Source organism: Salvelinus sp. IW2-2015, linkage group LG35 (genome assembly GCF_002910315.2).
Source record: "Salvelinus sp. IW2-2015 linkage group LG35, ASM291031v2, whole genome shotgun sequence".
In the NCBI taxonomy this organism is placed as follows: Eukaryota; Metazoa; Chordata; class Actinopteri; order Salmoniformes; family Salmonidae; genus Salvelinus; species Salvelinus sp. IW2-2015.
The window spans coordinates 17,590,687-17,608,933 of NC_036874.1; the positions used below are offsets into that span (position 1 = coordinate 17,590,687).

Sequence of the window (18,247 nt, forward strand, 5' to 3'; positions counted from 1 at the left end):
GCCCCATATACTACCCACCACTGCGACCTGTACGCTCTCGTTGGCTGGCCCTCGCTTCATACTGGTCGCCAAACTCACTGGCTCCAGGTCATCTACAAGACCCTGCTAGGTAAAGTCCCCCCTTATCTCAGCTCGCTGGTCACCATAGCAGCACCCACCTGTAGCATGCGCTCCAGCAGGTATATCTCTCTGGTCACCCCCAAAACCAATTCTTCCTTTGGCCGCCTCTCCATCCAGTTCTCTGCTTCCAATGACTGGAATGAACTACAAAAATCTCTGAAACTGGAAACACTTATCTCCCTCACTAGCTTTAAGCACCAGCTGTCAGAGCAGGTCACAGATTACTGCACCTGTACATAGCCCATCTATAATTTAGCCCAAACAACTACCTACTGTATTTATTTATTTTGCTCCTTTGCACCCCATTATTTATATTTCTACTTTGCACATTCTTCCACTGCAAATCTACCATTCCAGTGTTTTACTTGCTATATTGTATTTACTTCGCCACCATGGTCTTTTTTTTGCCTTTACCTCCCTTATCTCACCTCATTTGCTCACATTGTATATACTTATTTTTTCTACTGTATTATTGACTGTATGTTTGTTTTACTCCATGTGTAACTCTGTGTTGTTGTATGTGTCGAACTGCTTTGCTTTATCTTGGCCAGGTCGCAATTGTAAATGAGAACTTGTTCTCAACTTGCCTACCTGGTTAAATGAAGGTGAAATAAAAATAAATAAAAAATTGTGCATAAATATGGCCACGAGATCGTGGACAGGCCAAGTTTAATTTTGGAGTGCTTTTTAGTACATCTTGGGCGGTGGTACTGAAAGCTGACGTAAGACACGCAGCCCAGCCCCTTCTATAATATGTAGGGGGAAATAGGGCGAGGAGGGATTTGAGCGGAGCCAGCCAGCGACTGAGGACGCACCAGGTGGAGACAGCAACTACATTACGCACCAAGAATATATAAAACAGTACATTCCGGGCAGCTAAATTCAGACATATTGACAAAATGTATCGTAAAAAGTATCTTCACTTACATTGTATCGAAAAACAATGAGGAACATTGTAACGAATTGAGATACAATATTGTGTGATGGCTGTATTCAAAAGACTCAAGAGACTTTGAAACAAATTATGCTTTTATTTTCTGAATAGGCAACAACGTCTGCCAGCTACTGTCAAACGACCCAGGAAGACATATGAAGGCATTTGTGCGCCCTACACTTACATTTGAACATAGTTCAGCACTAGAAAAAGTGATGAACTCGTCTGGTTTGGACAACCTAACCGAATTTGCATCATGGTATCTCAACAGAACGGATGTCGAGGAGGAAAATCAGAAACTTCTGTTCGGGATTGGCATGGACAACTTCATTACGCTTTTGGTTTTCGGACTCATCTTTACGCTTGGAGTGTTGGGAAACTCCATGGTCATCACCGTGCTGGCACGTAGTAAACCCGGAAAACCACGGAGCACCACCAACATATTCATCCTTAACCTTAGCATCGCCGACCTGTCCTACCTGCTTTTCTGCATCCCTTTTCAGTCAACTATTTACATGATGCCGACATGGGTTCTGGGTGCCTTCATCTGCAAGTTCATTCATTATTTCTTCACCGTTTCCATGCTGGTCAGTATTTTCACCTTGTCCGCAATGTCGGTGGACCGCTACATTGCCATTGTTCACTCCAGAAAGTCGTCCTACATCCGCGTGTCAAAGCACGCTTTGATCGGAGTGGTGGTCATTTGGATACTCTCTTTGGCCATGGCGGCGCCAGTCGCCGTCATACACAACATATACCAGAGAGACGAGAATCACACCTATTGCTGGGAAGTGTGGCCGGATCAAAACCAAAAGAAAGTCTATGTTGTGTGCACGTTTGTTTTTGGTTATGTATTGCCCCTGCTGCTGATTTCGTTCTGTTACGCAAAGGTACGCAGGCAATCCTGATTTATTTATTATTGTATTGATAGATAATTGCCTATGTCAATTTCTGAGTTTGTGTAATCTAAGATGGGGACAACTAAGACATAAATTAGATAGCCTTTGAAAATAAATTATTTCAATACAATGTTATTACATATTTGTTATAGCATAGGCTTTAATTAATCGTTTGATAGGTTATCACACAATTCTTTATGCATTTTCAGGTTTTAAATCACCTGCACAAAAAACTCAGAAACATGTCCAAAAAGTCAGAGGCATCGAAAAAGAAGGTATGTAAAACCATTCATGATATTTTACATATTGACTGTTGATGGTGATCATTAGTGTACGGCGGACAGCCCCCACACATGCAGTATGTTGGAGTATTACAGTCTCCCACACCAGTTGTCCAGCAGCAATAGTAGGGGAACAAGACCAACATTAGTTACAGTCTGGGATTTAAAGCTACAGTCTGGGATTTAGGAAGCTGTGCAATGGTCATTTCAATTCTTAATATTTACTTAATGATTCTTGAAGAATATAAGGTCTACATGTCTCATGAGCTTAGCACTATGACCCACTATGGCTTTATCATAACCCAAAATAGAAGGTTGTACTACATTGTTTAGCTTCAAAATATGGTTAAAACTATATCTAGGAGTTTGACCATCTTGGCCTGTCAGTCCTTGCATTTAAAGAGCTGTCTATGAATTTGAAAGGAGCTACGCCTCATCGCTCAGCTCAGCCATATGCCAAACAAGGGGCGGGGAACCTGTTTTGTTGTTTTTTGACATTTTGACTTTAATGCTTTTTCTAGACATGTTGTCAAGAGCTCTAGGCAAGTGTTAAAACATTCAATATCATTTAAGCTTCATAAGGCTTCCATCCCTCCAGCCTAAAAACACTATTTGGATAAGATGTTTCCAAAGATATAATCATGTCAAAAAATCAATATTGGTTGTTGTTTCTCGCCACCTAGTAATTTTATGAAGTTGGCTTTAGCAGGCACAGAGAGCTTCCCAATCTCCCAACCTCATATCTGGCTACCAAGAAGCCATTTCATGCCATCAATCAAGTTAGAGTAGCTAGCTTGTCTAACTACCTTAGCTGACATGTCTTCTGGCGAGGTTGGTAGACTTCAGAAAAGCAAGCGATAACTACATGTACTGAACAAGACTCACATTCCTTTCAACCTTTTACCCAGATTTTAGCAGAGATGCAGAGAAGCATATTTAGTTTCTTTAAAAGAAGAAGCACAGACAGCTCAAGAGGTATGTTTAGATATGCAGACAAAATAGAAATATTATTGACATAGAATGAATCAGAATGATTATGGCTCTAGATTGTAGGAAAAAGCTGTTTCCGGTGTTTGAAAAATACAAAAATCTCCAACTTCCGGACTAGCGGCTTAGCCCCCGTCCGGACCACCCCCTAGCCATCCTTACATACTGACGCACCTGCATAGAGCTGCAACGTATACCATGGAAGAACCAACATCCCATTGCCAGTTTTCTAGGCAAAAATAATAGTCTAGTGAAGAAAAATAACCAATAAACTTAGTCAGTATTGTAAATTGAATATAAGGCACTTGGTATCGGCGGTGCAGTCCATTTACAATGTCCCTGAAGCACCTGTCAATTACCACACTTGAGTGAAGCAGCAGAGTGGGAAAGTGCAATCAAACTGGACTTTCAGCTATTACTCTTCTTAATGGCCATTTGCCTGTCTAAGCCAACCCGCCGCTGCTGCTCGCCTGGCCCTTTAGTGTTGGCCTTTAACAATATGCCCAGACACCGGTCCACATGGCTTACGCATAACTAAACAATAAAAGATGAATGTTGGTCTGAACTATGTGTTTACAAAAATGTATTTTCAGTTGGTCACATATAGACAGTTCAAATGTCATTCAATGAGTATAAACTCTGATTGATGAAATAATATTTGTCTATAGGAATATCTTCACATTAATCAGGTTTCCATCCAACCTTTTTATGCAGGTAAAGTACATGTCGGATACAAAATGTCACGACAGGCCTGATGGAAACAGTTCATTTTGTCGGTAAACTTTCCAAATGTCGACAAAGCTAAATACGCTAGACAAGGTGGGATCTTTATGTCACTCGGAGTAAAAAAATAAAATAATAATTGTATCTGCGAACTGTTGGCAAGAACGCACGTGCCAATACCAGATGGTATAATGCAACTTTTTTTAGACAAAACCATCAGGAGAGTTGAAAATGTGATGGAAACCCATCAAAGTTTTTTAAATTTAACGACAAAAGGGATTTTTATGTGGACTACGTCATCCTGCACATCCACAATAAGTCAATTGGATGGAAACACGTCTCTGGTGGGAATGTGCAGATATTATTTTTATGCAGATTTTTTTGAATATTCTCATTAAAGTATGTGGCCAATTGGATGGAAACCTAGCTGATGAGATATTGCTGCCTGATTCAAATCGATGCACGTGTTTGAGTCGTCAATCATCTCACCCAACCAGCCTCATTTATTTACAGTTAAKGCTTTCACCGTGGATACAATTAAATGTGTCAAATGAGTAAAGAAAACGGAGGCTGTGTCCATAGGCAGATCAAGACACAAGGTGTTCAATTAAAGGTATAATCAATTGTGTGTTTGTGTGTCTGTGTCTACAAAACATTAAGAACACTTTCATAATATMGAATCCAACTGCCACTTTGGCCCTCACAACAGCCTCAATTTGTCGGGGCATGGACTCTACAAGGTGTCGAAAGCGCTCCACAGGGATGCTGGCCCATGTTGACTCCAATGCTTCCCACGGTTGTGTCAAGATGGCTGGATGTCATTTGGGTGGCGGTCCATTCTTGATACACACAGGAAACTGTTGAGTGTGAAAAACCCAGTAGCGATGCAGTTCTTGACACAAACCGGTGCGCCTGGCACCTACCACCATACCCTGTTCAAAGGCAATTAAAMAATTTGTCTTGCTTATTCACCCTCTGWATGGAACACGTACACAATCCATGTCTTAGCTGTCTCCTCCCCTTCATCTACCCTGATTGAAGTGYATTTAACAAGGGATCATAGCTTTAAACTGGATTCACCTGGTCAGTCTATGTCATGGAAAAAGCTGGTGTTCATAATGTTTTGTACACTCAGTGTATGTATGCATGTCTGTGTGTGTGTGTGCTCGCATATGTGTGTGCACGTGTGAGGAGTAGGAGGAGGCTGGCCTCGATCTCCAGCCATCAGTTCAGTAACTCCTCCAATGCTGTGAAACAACGTGTCAGGAGCAGCTGGGCAAACAATACTACTATCACCACTATTATAAAACGTCTCCACTTATCAGCCCTAGGTACACACAGGAGGAGGACAGGGTGTTTATAGACTGTCGTGTGTGGCATCCCAGCACAACAGAAAATACATKTTTTCAACATCTTGTGCTCATAGGGATATCTCTAAAGCTCCTGTAATCCTCTTTGTCCTTTCACTTTGACAAGTGTATTGGGCAAACGTTTAACTTTCAGTCCGCTCTTCAAAAATAATCTTGACAATGTGTTTGGATTATTACAAAAGGGAATCGTAACATGGGAGATCAATGGAGGCCAGATCAACCTGGATTTTTTTGTTATCATGCACTTGGTTATAAATGGGATGCGTCATATGAATTCCAGCACTTTCTGACACTTCGTGATAAACATAGTCAAATGAATGAAATGTCAACAGACGGCTGTTAGCGATTGCAGTCTWAAAAAGACATCTTTAGGGTGTTCTGCGGAGTAGGTAATGGGTTTGTTTTTGATTGGCCACTATGTTTGAATGAATTCCCTGTGTAGGAGGTGTGAGGCATAGTTAATTAGCAGATTTAACAGTTTTACTCTCTTATTTCYTTCAATTAGGCGTTTAATTCAACAGCACACAGGAATTGTTATGGATACCAATGCTGGACTTGTTCTTTCAATAGCCTCGAAATGGAGAACTAAAGCCCTTCATTGATTTTGTCTTTTGGGGGATTTTGAGCCCCTCTGACTGTGTGTGCGTGTGGGTATGTGCGGTGTTGGTTGTGTATGTGTGCTGTACTCTACAAAACAGATTCACATTTCTCTTCCATACCACATACAGTAGCTTAACATAGTGATTTATATATTTATATTTCCATATACGTATGAGCCCAAGAACAATTTATAGATTCACAAGTTGTCACCATCAAATTAGCTGTGTTCGGTCTCCAAGAGAAACACCACATAGACTCAAACACCTAGACTTAACTAATGATGGTAAAATAAATAACAGTGCAAGGTTATTTCCGTTTTAATTTGGGGATTTGACTGTTTAAACGAATAATTGAACACTACACATACCAATTGTACAGCTCTGAATGATTGGGAGTTCAGGGTACAGTCAGTTCTGCTAGTCTTCAAGGGAGTTTTTTTTATGTGGCTGTGCCTTTTGCAACAATGTGGTTGATGTTGATTTTGGGCTGGTTGTAGTGCTGAATGGTAGGTGTTTGAGCTGGACTTATGTACATTTTCATGACGCCACCAAGCTTACTGAAAACCTCACTTCATTCAATTCATTACTTAGCTACATCTATCCCTCTGTGTCTGATCTCTCTGTCTCTATATTACAGGTCTGTTTTTTTATAATGAGCATTCCTATCGGTCTTCGACCATATATCTTTCTCCCCGCCTCACTCCTCTCTCTGTGTCCTTCATCTCCCTCTCTCCTTCCCTCACTCCTTTTTTTCTGAGCATCGTCTCCCAGTTTCCTGGAAAAMATCCATGTGCTACCATGTTAGCGGGGCTTAGGGACTGCTGTGGCAGGCAGACACTCGAGCCTCCCTTTTACCCAAATAGCAGCGGAAAGCAAGCAGACACATTTGTAAACATCTCCAGCCCTGCCCCAATGCCTTCTCTGTATGTTCCCGCTCTTTAATATATCTCCCATGTTGCGTGCTAATTATTTAACACAGCGGTAAATCAATCTGCAAGCCAGGAATGTAGGGGAAAGGCAGAGCAGGCCAGCAAGCATGAAATTGGCATTTCCTCTGACAGGTGCCACCTTTAACTATGCTAGTTTTGGCAAAAGACATGAGAACATCCCAGATTCTACTGAAAGACAATCTCATAAAGGGACAAGGTTATACACGTCACATGCTTAGTGGACACACATAGTTATTACAACTAGACAATGTATTGACATTAGTAGATAAGTTCAGAAGTCCATTTTTTATTCATGAAAGGTAAAATGGTAGTGGACAAATTCCACTCTTCATACTTGAAGACCTTTTACCCCTCTCCTCTCTCTCCACTAGACTGCCCAGACGGTTCTTGTAGTGGTGGTGGTGTTCTGCCTGTCATGGCTCCCCCACCATGTGGTCCACCTGTGGGTGGAATTCGGCAACTTCCCCTTGACCCAGTGGTCCTTCTTGTTCCGGGTGGCGGCCCACTGCCTGGCCTATAGCAACTCCTCCGTCAACCCTGTCATCTACGCCTTCCTCTCGGAGAACTTCAGGAAGGCCTACAAGCAGGTGTTCAGGTGTCAGATTACCAACTCCCCTCTCAACGAACTCAAGGAGTTCCGCAGCAAGGTGGACAACACACCGCCCTCCACCAACTGCACCAACGTCTGATTGGAGGTCACTGAGTGCCAGCTCAACTACGGCCATGACGACTGGTTGTTTTCCGAGGGTCCTTCTGAGACATGATGCTATGAGGTTCCATGTTTCAATTCGGAAATAGTATGAAGACAATATGAAGAAAACTGGATATGCGCTCGAGCTATATAGTTCCACATCAGCGCTGTACCATCATCAAAATAACGCCTGGACAGACGATGTGCCATTCTGGACGTACTATCATACGTGTAGTGAGCGTCTCTTTCTTTCTTGCTCCCTCTCTCTCTCTCTCTATCTTGCTTTCTCTCTCGTTCTCTRTGTCGTGATCACAGGAAGATTGCCGAGTCTGACTCTCAGGAAAGGAAAGAATGTGGACCATGATATCTCACTGACCATCTTATTATACATCAAAACTGTGGATGTTTGGTCATTTTCCTTCTTATATGTGCATGTGCATGTTGTCGGTCCTTTGTGATGCTGTATTTCTGCTCTCTTAAGTAGCTGTTGAGATGAGCATCTATAATATAGCTTSACTCTACACATTGAAGCTTGATGTTACTGCTGTATATGTTACATAGTAGTAGCCTATCATGGAGTAGTTTTGAATTGTTAAAACATATTAGCTATTGCTCTATTAGATATTGCCCAGAATATAAGAAAAATGTACACAGTGTAATTTTGTCTTTCAAGTTGAATATTGTTTGAAGAGAAAGCATTTTGTGGTTTGAATGTAATGGCCAATTTTCTTGTTGTGAGTTGCCAATGTGTATACAAGGGAAATGTTGTCCGTATAACTTAAACCTGTCTTGCCACCTGTAATAAGAGACTTTTCAATTGAAAAAAACCCCACAAGTTGGGATTTTTAATAACGCTATTGTATAAACTATTTAAAAATACTCTAATGTGTACTCAATATAAGCCTACTTTATCTTATTTATTGAATTGGTGTARGATATGGAAAGTCCATGTTTTATGGCGTATTGTTTTGTCATGACATTGGCTTGTACAGGTACTGTATGTGGTTCAAAGGCATTGTGTGGGATCTCGTTACCCTTTGACTTCCATTTCTGCCCATCATTAGAGTAAACTAAAGAAAAATCTTCAAAGATCAGAGGGCCAAGATTTTGTTTGTCTGTGGTAACCACTTACAATCAGAAGTAGACAGAAAGAAAACACAATTATTCTCACAAAAGTATATCCTGCTCCTTTTCACAGCTAACACCACATCCACGTTTGGTAGTTCAGTATATGTGAGAGAGATTTGAAAAAGTTACTTCTTCTCATTTTACGTGTCGAAAGCTAGCTAATACTGATAGAGAACAAGAATGAATACAGTAAAAAAAAAAAAAACATGGAAGAGACAGCACTTTGGTTATTTCGATCCATGGTATAGGACAAAACTATCTCATACGGATTTGTATATACTTGAGTACTGCCATGGGAAACTCACTTCGTGGTCATTGTACGGTGGCTATCTACATAGCGAGCCGCCGTTGCACACTCTTACTTAAGCGTAAACACATGTCAGTAATGAACATCCAGAATGGGTAAGGTTTAGGCATGCTATGAAGTGGTTAGGGTAAYTGGTAGSCAGGGTAAGGTTAAGTGTAGGTARGCTACTGTAGCAAGTGGCTAAGGTAAGTGTTAGGGTAAGGTTAGGAAACAAGAACATGCATGGAGTGGAATCTTCCGCTACTCACAGATTACAAATCCTGCAATTTTACGTTCCCCCCACAATCCCCAACCAAGCACCTGGCAAAGCAACGTGACTCGTCACGTTTTCACTCACCACCACATAATGGCGTTACAATTACACTCAAACTCAGCTGACCGTAGAATCGTTGGAACTACTAATTATTTGGAACTACTAATTATTTATTTCACTTTGTATTTACGGATGAATGCAACCCAGAGACTATCAAGTGATAATCATGTTTAAATTATTCCTTTTTATCCCTCATTACTCGTTAACAGTGTGTTTAATGAAGACTCTCTTGATGAATTAAGACTCGTGAGGATTCTTTCGTTTCTGCTCCAGAACACTGTGACACAAATATTTGCTTTCTGGGATAGAAGAAACTTTCTACACATATCTATCTGTATTTCAATTTCTAAAATGTTTGGGGGGAAATGTAAAACYCTTATTTTTTGTTTGTTTTTGTGCCATATTATGCTGGAAAAAAATCGACACTTTTATATTTTGCCAATGCAGTGCTTATACGTGTTGATATCACATTAAACTGTTGTGACAAGCAATATGTTTCCTCATGAAAAGACTCACTGATTTAATTTGTTGTATTTCTTTCTACTATGCACATACAATATACAGTATCGTGATGAAGGTAGATGGATTGGACCATCTGTAATTCACTTCCATTCCCTCAATCAAGTCTTCCTTTCCATTGCGGTAACAGGTAACAACCAGCTGGCCCATGAGAGAAGAATACATTTCCTGAAAGTGGCATTTGGCTAATGTGCTGAATTGGACTGTTTAGCCCAGGCAATGGACCACTGGCATCGCTCAGAATAGATTGGTTTACAAGGCATGAATACAAAATGTGCTTATCTTTTTGCACTAGAAAGCAACCAATCATCAGCCACATCATCCAGCGCCACCCAGTTCTGCAGGAATAAATGTCTCACATCAGAAAGCGTGAAAAATGCTATTGTACTTAAAAATAGCTTTTTTTTTTAAGAGCCCAGTCTTAGTAAACACACTTGGAGCACAAATCATACATAATACATTAAACATGAAAACGATATCCCGGAAGCATCATCCCGGAAGCATAGCCGTACAAGAATGTGGAGATGAAGTTGATTCCAGAACCAATTTCTATTGTGAATTATTTTGTTGGCTAGCTCCCATCCAAATATCCACTTTATCCTTACTCATAATCTTCTTGGCTAGCTATTTTACAACCTCCTACTTTTACTACTTTCTTTTCTGGGTCACCATGCTCACCCATAAGAATAATAAATAACTCTGTCCCCTACAGATGTAGGATCTTAATTTGACCAGTATTTTCGCAGCATAATCCTGCAGCAACTGGATTTGAACTTTTAGTCCGTAATGTTGCTTGAATCGTGGTTAGGCAATTAGCTGGCTAAAATTGGGCTACATGAAAAGTGCAGTACTGTTAAAATAACCGTGTGCTAGCGCAGGTTTTCAGTGAATTTATGTAAATCACAAAACTCATCTGCATTTCCTGTGGCACAGGAAAATTCTCAGCAACAAATTAAGATCCTACATCTGTACCAAAGTTATTAGGCAATYAATAAAACTCTTTAATCATGCAGAGAACATCCATGGTTCTAGCCTACAGTACTGTAACAAGGTCACTCTTTTTCCTCAATAGCGCAAACACACTCCAACCACATCTTGTGCAATTGATTTTGGAGGACTGAGATATATTTATTTAATTCCGAAGAGGATGAAAGTAAGGGCTATTATTGACTATTGTTGAGGGCTGTACCAGTCAAGCCTGGTTTCATCCTGGGTCTGCTTTTGGGATATGTTTTTTGGTCATGTTCTTTCTACCCACGTTGAGGTACAAATAGTAATGTGTAGTTAAAGTATATTTAGCCCATTTTGTGCTTTGGTGGATGTGCTGGTATTTTGTGAGTTGATAAGATATCTGCTCTATGAATTCTAGTTTATCGACCCAGCAGGTAAATAACATTGGACTAAACAAGCTATCTGCTCCCTCCCTTGCATGTAACATATGCTAGGAGTATGTGAGGGTTTTTATCTTACCTTCCCACTTATGTTTCCACACAGCTTTGACTGTTGATTAAACAGCATATGTACTGTAATATGGCACTGCTTGGTTAGAGACTGCTGCCACTGCTTCGCCAGCACAATTATCATTTATATTTGACTATACACAGGGTGGGGGAGGGTTTGTACACACCATGTTATGAGACTGTAAACATCTTAGAGAATCTGCCCTCCAAAGCTAATTAATATGAATAAGATCATTAATAATGCATCTGTCTTCTGTGGAATAAAATATATTAGCTAAGGGATACTCTGAACAGGCAAAATACTTTTTATTTATTTATTGAATATTCGAAACATACAATATACTTGCAGTGAAGCCGCTCAACAACTACATCATACCAGTCATCCAACAGATTCCCATTCAGAGCGACACACAGAAGCATCCAGGGTCAATGCCCTGCTCAAGGGCATGTTGACCGATCTACCACCAGGTCAAAAAACGTGAACCCGAACCCTCCAAGATCCCCCRACAGTTCCCCAATAGCTGTCCCTCAACCATTCGATACCCCTCCCACAGTCCTCCCAGGAAGAAAAATAAAAAATACAATTAATTCCATTCCCTACCCCCAAGAACCCCACAATGCACCAACAACCAAGAGAATGAACTAAAGAGAAAAAAGGAAAAGACAGAAGAAAACAGCAAACAATGCCATTTTTTATTTATTTTTATTTAAAATGCATTTAATACAAAGGACATCAAGGACAACTAAAATCATAACAGCAATGTCAACTGTATATGTTTGTGTGCATGTCTGTTTTTTTTTTAACCTTTGACCATCATTATATCTCCCACACAGCAACTCCACTCCCACTTGTCTCCAATTCCACATACCAATCCTCAGCTTCCCTCAGCCGATCCCAATCAATCTCTGCAGGCCACCCACTCCGGGTTTCTACGCAACACACATCTTTCAACTATGCTGTGATGTTTAACGTACAATTTCAATCTATCTAATCGAATAGAATCCACAGATTGCGAGTTGAAGATAAATATTTTTACTAAGAGTTTTAGTATATTAGTAATTGACTGACCCGGTCTCTCCAGATCTCCTAACAGTACAGTTTGTAGGGTCAATTTTAGATCAATGCTATGCATTTTCAGCCATTCCTGAATCTGAGACCAGAAACAGGCTATCTGAGGGCAATACCAAAATAAATGGTCTATTGATTCTGTATCTTCACAACAAAATCTGCAGAGCTTCGATGATTTTATGCCCCAAATATTCAACATTTTGTTGGTGGCAAGAATTCTATATAATAATTTTAGCTGAAATGCACAAAGTCTTGAATCTTGTGTTGATTTATATACACTGCTCAAAAAAATAAAGGGAACACTTAAACAACACAATGTAACTCCATGTCAATCACACTTCTGTGAAATCAAACTGTCCACTTAGGAAGCAACACTGATTGACAATAAATTTCACATGCTGTTGTGCAAATGGAATAGAAATTATAGGCAATTAGCAAGACACCCCCATTTAAGGAGTGATTCTGCAGGTGGTGACCACAGACCACTTCTCAGTTCCTATGCTTCCTGGCTGATGTTTTGGTCACTTTTGAATGCTGGCGGTGCTRTCACTCTAGTGGTAGCATGAGACGGAGTCTACAACCCACACAAGTGGCTCAGGTAGTGCAGCTCATCCAGGATGGCACATCAATGCGAGCTGTGGCAAGAAGGTTTGCTGTGTCTGTCAGCGTAGTGTCCAGAGCATGGAGGCGCTACCAGGAGACAGGCCAGTACATCAGGAGACATGGAGGAGGCCGTAGGAGGGCAACAACCCAGCAGCAGGACCGCTACCTCCGCCTTTGTGCAAGGAGGAGCACTGCCAGAGCCCTGCAAAATGACCTCCAGCAGGCCACAAATGTGCATGTGTCTGCTCAAACGGTCAGAAACAGACTCCATGAGGCTGGTATGAGGGCCCAACGTCCACAGGTCCATAATCAATCAGTGTTACTTCCTAAGTGGACAGTTTGATTTCACAGAAGTGTGATTGACTTGGAGTTACATTGTGCTGTTTAAGTGTTCCCTTTATTTTTTTGAGCAGTGTATCAACTCATACACCCTGTACCATGGAATCGGTACATCAAAAATCTCTTCCCAACTATTTTGCAATCTGTATGGCACAGTTGTCAACATCCTGGTCCTCAAATGAAACTGGTATGCTTTCCTATTTATGCTATTTTTATTCCTGCGTCAGTTTTGATCCTTTATATTGGGCAGACAGACCAGTTCCCTATCTCCTCCCGCCTCCTCCATTTTTGGGGTAATGCTGTAATCAATTGGTTGTACTCTTGGAATAAGCAGACCTTTCTGTACAATTCTGATAACTCCATGAAGGACATAACTCTACCATTCCAATTTACAATATCATTTAAGAACAAAATACCCTTTTCAAACATCTTTCCCATAAATACAGGTATTTTATCAACCAGCACATTTGAGTTCAGCCATAATATTTGTTCTATCTTTTCAGGGGGATGAAATTGAAATTGTAGCCAGCTCTGCAATGCTTGTTTGAAAAAGAGAGATAAAAAGTATCATTTTCAATTAATCGAAAATGAGACATGGCAATCTGCACAAAGGCAAAAAGGCTATTTTTAAACAATAGATGAGCTTTTCTTAGTAATCTATTTACATTACATTTAAGTCATTTAGCAGACGCTCTTATCCAGAGCGACTTACAAATTGGAACGTTCATACATATTCATCCTGGTCCCCCCGTGGGGAATGAACCCACAACCCTGGCGTTGCAAGCGCCATGCTCTACCAACTGAGCCACACGGGACCACAGGCTTCAAAGAGAGAACCATTTAGAACCATTTAGGCTTCAAATAAAACTTTTGAATGAGTGAAGCTTTTAGGGGAGCGGTTTAGTGCTTTTATATTTAATATTCTCAACCCACCCAATTCATATTCATTATATAGATAGGCACGTTTTATTTTGTCTGGTTTAGCGTCCCAGATATAGCGAAATATTTTTTGCTCATATTGTAACGGTTTTCTTCCAGGGGTGAAGGAGAGGACCAAAGTGCAGCGCGGCTAGTGTTAAACATGTTTAATAAAGAACAAGTGAAACACTACAAACAACAATACAAAATAACAAATGTGCAAAAACCGAGACAGACCTATCTGGTGCAGACAATCACAGAGACAGGAAACAAACACCCACAAAATCCCAACACAAAACAAGCCTCCTATACATGATTCTCAATCAGGGACAACGATTACCATCTGCCTCTGATTGAGAACCATATTAGGCTGGACATAGAAACAGACAAACTAGACACACAACATAGAATTCCCACCCAGCTCACGTCCTGACCAACACTAAACAAGCAAAACACATAAMAACTCTGGTCAGGACGTTACACATATGATTTGAAAAACGAATCATGAGGAGTAGGCAGCGCCATAAGTAAGTGAGTAAACTGAGATATGACTAAGGAGTTAATCAGGGCTATTTTTTCCCATAAATAGAGGTAGGTATTTACCTCTCCATGGTTGCAGGATCTTGTCTATGTTTACAGGTTTTCTATTGAAATTCATTGTGGAGAGCTTATTTATATCTTTTGTGATATGAATACAGAGTATATCTACTTCACCAACAGCCCATGTTATAGGTAAACTGCAGGGTAATGTAAAATTTTTATTTTTTTAAGGATCCAATACGTAATATTGTACACTTATAATAATTAGGTTTAGTCCAGAGAGTACAGAAAAGTTATCTAGCTCTTCAATGAGACATTGCAGGGATCTAGCTTGTGGACTTAATATAAAACTTGAGTCATCGGCATACATGGACACCTTTGTTTTAAAGCCTTGGATTTCTAATCCTCTAATGTTGTTATTGGATCAGATTTTAATAATAGCTAGCATTTCGATGGCCATAACGAATAGATATGGTGACAGCGGACACCCTAGTTGAACTCCTCTTGACAATTCAAAACTCTGAGAAGTAGCCGTTATTTACTATTTTACACCTGGGGTTGCTATACATTATTTTTTACCCATTTTATAAGAGAATTACCTTGATTGAAAAAATCCAGGCATTTATAAATAAAATCCAGTCTTACTTTATCAAATGCCTTTTCAAAATCCACTATAAATACTATTCCTGGCTCCTTATATGTTTCATGATGTTCTATTATTTGTAGTTGTTGTCGTATATTATCTCCAATGTATCGTCCATGTAAAAAACCTGTCTGATCAGGATGAACAATACCTGSTAAAACCRRTTTKATTCTGAGTGCTWTGSATTTTGCTAGTATTTTTGCATCACAACATTGAAGTGTAAGGGGCCTCCAGTTTTTTAGATAGACTGGGTCTTTATATTTGCCATCTGGGTCTTGTTTTAATAATAGAGAAATCAGACCTTCCTGCTGAGTACCTGACAGACTACAATTTCTATAGGAGTAGTTAAAACAATCTAACAATGGAGCTTTTAGTATAGAAAAAAATACTTCATATACCTCTACCGGTATGCCATCAAGCCCTGGGGACTCAAAAAGTTCTTACTCTGTAATTTGGCCTTCGCACTGATCTTTCTGTACATTTGTCAATTTTCCATTTGTTATGTTATTTGGAAAGAATTCCTTACCATAATCTTCATTCATTGGGAAAGGATGAGACGGAAAAGAGAACATCTGCCTAAAATAATTAGCTTCCTCTTTTAAAATATATTTCGGAGAATCATAGATGACTCCGTCTTCAGTAATGAGTTTCTGCAAATTATTTTTGTTAGCGTTCCTGTATTGGAGATTCAGGAAGAATTGTGTGTATTTTTTTCCATATTCCATCCAGTTTGCTTTATTTTTGTAATAGATTACATTAGATCGTTCTTGAATAAGTTCAATTTTTTMGGGTTTTTCCTCTAACTTATTTTGTATCTCTGTAGTATCATTTTTATTGCTATCTACCTGTACTATTAGTTTATGGATTTCCCTTGTTAGTCTTGTTTCTMTAGCCAGAAACTGCTTTTTTATTATTGATGAATATTGAATGACCCCTGAAGGTACATTTAAAGATATCACAAACAATAAGGGGATTTGCTGAACCTATATTATACTGGYAAAATTAAGTTATAAATTATTTTGTCTTAGTTAAAAAATAAGTTGTACTCCAGTAAACTTTGATTAAATTTCCAATATCCCCGTCCACGTGGAAAATCTATAAGAGTTATGTGAATGCCAATTAGATGATGATCCGATCGTCTCCTATTAAAACTTTTTTAACCTTTGATGCAAGAGAGAAAGAGACAAGAAAGTAAGTCAAGACAACTAGCTTTATTAAGTCTCCTCCATGTATACAGTGGGGCAAAAAAGTATTTAGTCAGCCACTAATTGTGCAAGTTCTCCCACTTAAAAAGATGAGAGAGGCCTGTAATTTTCATCATAGGTACACTTCAACTATGACAGACAAAATGAGAGAAAAAAAATCCAGAACATATTTTTTATTTTTTTTTACCCCCTTTTCTCCCCAATTTTCATGGTGTCCAATCGCTAGTAATTACTATCTTGTCTCATCGCTACAACTCCCGTACGGGCTCGGGAGAGACGAAGGTCGAAAGCCATGCGTCCTCCAAAAGCACAACCCAACCAAGCCGCACTGCTTCTTAACACAGCGCGCCTCCAACCCGGAAGCCAGCCGCACCAATGTGTCGGAGGAAACACCGTGCACCTGGCCCGCGATGAGACAAGGATATCCCTACCGGCCAAACCCTCCCTAACCCGGACGACGCTAGGCCAATTGCGTCGCCCCACGGACCTCCCGTCGCGGCCGGCTGCGACAGAGCGCGAACCCAGAGACTCTGGTGGCGCAGCTAGCACTGCGATGCAGTGCCCTAGACCACTGCGCCACCGGGAGGCCCTACATTGTAGGATTTTTAATGAATTTATTGCGAAATTATGGTTGAAAATAAGTATTTGGTCACCTACAAACAAGCAAGATTTTTTGGCTCTCACAGACCTGTAACTTCTTCTTTAAGAGGCTCCTCTGTCCTCACTCGTTACCTGTATTAATGGCACCGTTTTGAACTTGTTATCAGTATAAAAGACACCTGTCCACAACCTCAAACAGTCACACTCCAAACTCCACTATGGCCAAGACCAAAGAGCTGTCAAAGGACACCAGAAACAAAATTGTAGACCTGCACCAGGCTGGGAAGACTGAATCTGCAATAGGTAAGCAGCTTGGTTTGAAGAAATCAACTGTGGGAGCAATTATTAGGAATGGAAGACATACAAGACCACTGATAATCTCCCTCGATCTGGGGCTCCACGCAAGTCTCACCCCGTGGGAGTCAAAATAATCACAAGAACGGTGAGCAAAAAATCCAAAGTAACAAAGCCTACCATCAGTAACACACTACGCCGCCAGGGACTCACAATCCTGCAGTGCCAGACGTGTCCCCCTGCTTAAGCCAGTACATGTCCAGGCCCGTCTGAAGTTTGCTAGAGAGCATTTGGATGATCCAGAAGAAGATTGGGAGAATGTCATATGTCAGATGAAACCAAATATAACTTTTTGGTAAAAACTCAACTCGTCGTGTTTGGAGGACAAAGAATGCTGAGTTGCATCCAAAGAACACCATACCTTCTGTGAAGCATGGGGGTGGAAACATCATGCTTTGGGGCTGTTTTTCTGCCAAAGGGACCAGGACGACTGATCCGTGTAAAGGAAAGAAATGAATGGGGCCATTTATCGTGAGATTTGAGTGAAAACCTCCTTCCATCAGCAAGGGCATTGAAGATGAAACGTGGCTGGGTCTTTCAGCATGACAATGATCCCAAACACCCCGCCCGGGCAACGAAGGAGTGGCTTCGTAAGAAGCATTTCAAGGTCCTGGAGTGGCCTAGCCAGTCTCCAGATCTCAACCCATAGAAAATCTTTGGAGGGAGTTGAAAGTCCGTGTTGCCCAGCAACAGCC

General features: G+C 40.5%; 1 protein-coding gene across 1 annotated transcript; it reads left to right on the forward strand.

The window, feature by feature from the left end:
• The first annotated feature begins 921 nt into the window (after window positions 1-921).
• Window positions 922-8,433, forward strand: LOC111958535 (galanin receptor type 1-like). The gene is made up of 3 exons (XM_023979786.1): window positions 922-1,944; window positions 2,163-2,228; window positions 7,235-8,433. The coding sequence occupies exons 1-3, from the start codon at window positions 1,210-1,212 to the stop codon at window positions 7,550-7,552; spliced, it is 1,119 nt and encodes a 372-aa protein (XP_023835554.1). The 5' UTR covers window positions 922-1,209; the 3' UTR covers window positions 7,553-8,433.
• The last annotated feature ends 9,814 nt before the right edge of the window (window positions 8,434-18,247 follow it).

Coding starts and splice junctions, on each gene's coding strand:
- LOC111958535 (XM_023979786.1), top strand. CDS start 1,210: ATGAAGGCATTTGTGCGCCCTACACTTACATTTGAACATAGTTCAGCA. Junction 1,945..2,162: donor TTTCGTTCTGTTACGCAAAG/GTACGCAGGCAA, acceptor ATGCATTTTCAG/GTTTTAAATCACCTGCACAA. Junction 2,229..7,234: donor CAGAGGCATCGAAAAAGAAG/GTATGTAAAACC, acceptor TCTCTCCACTAG/ACTGCCCAGACGGTTCTTGT.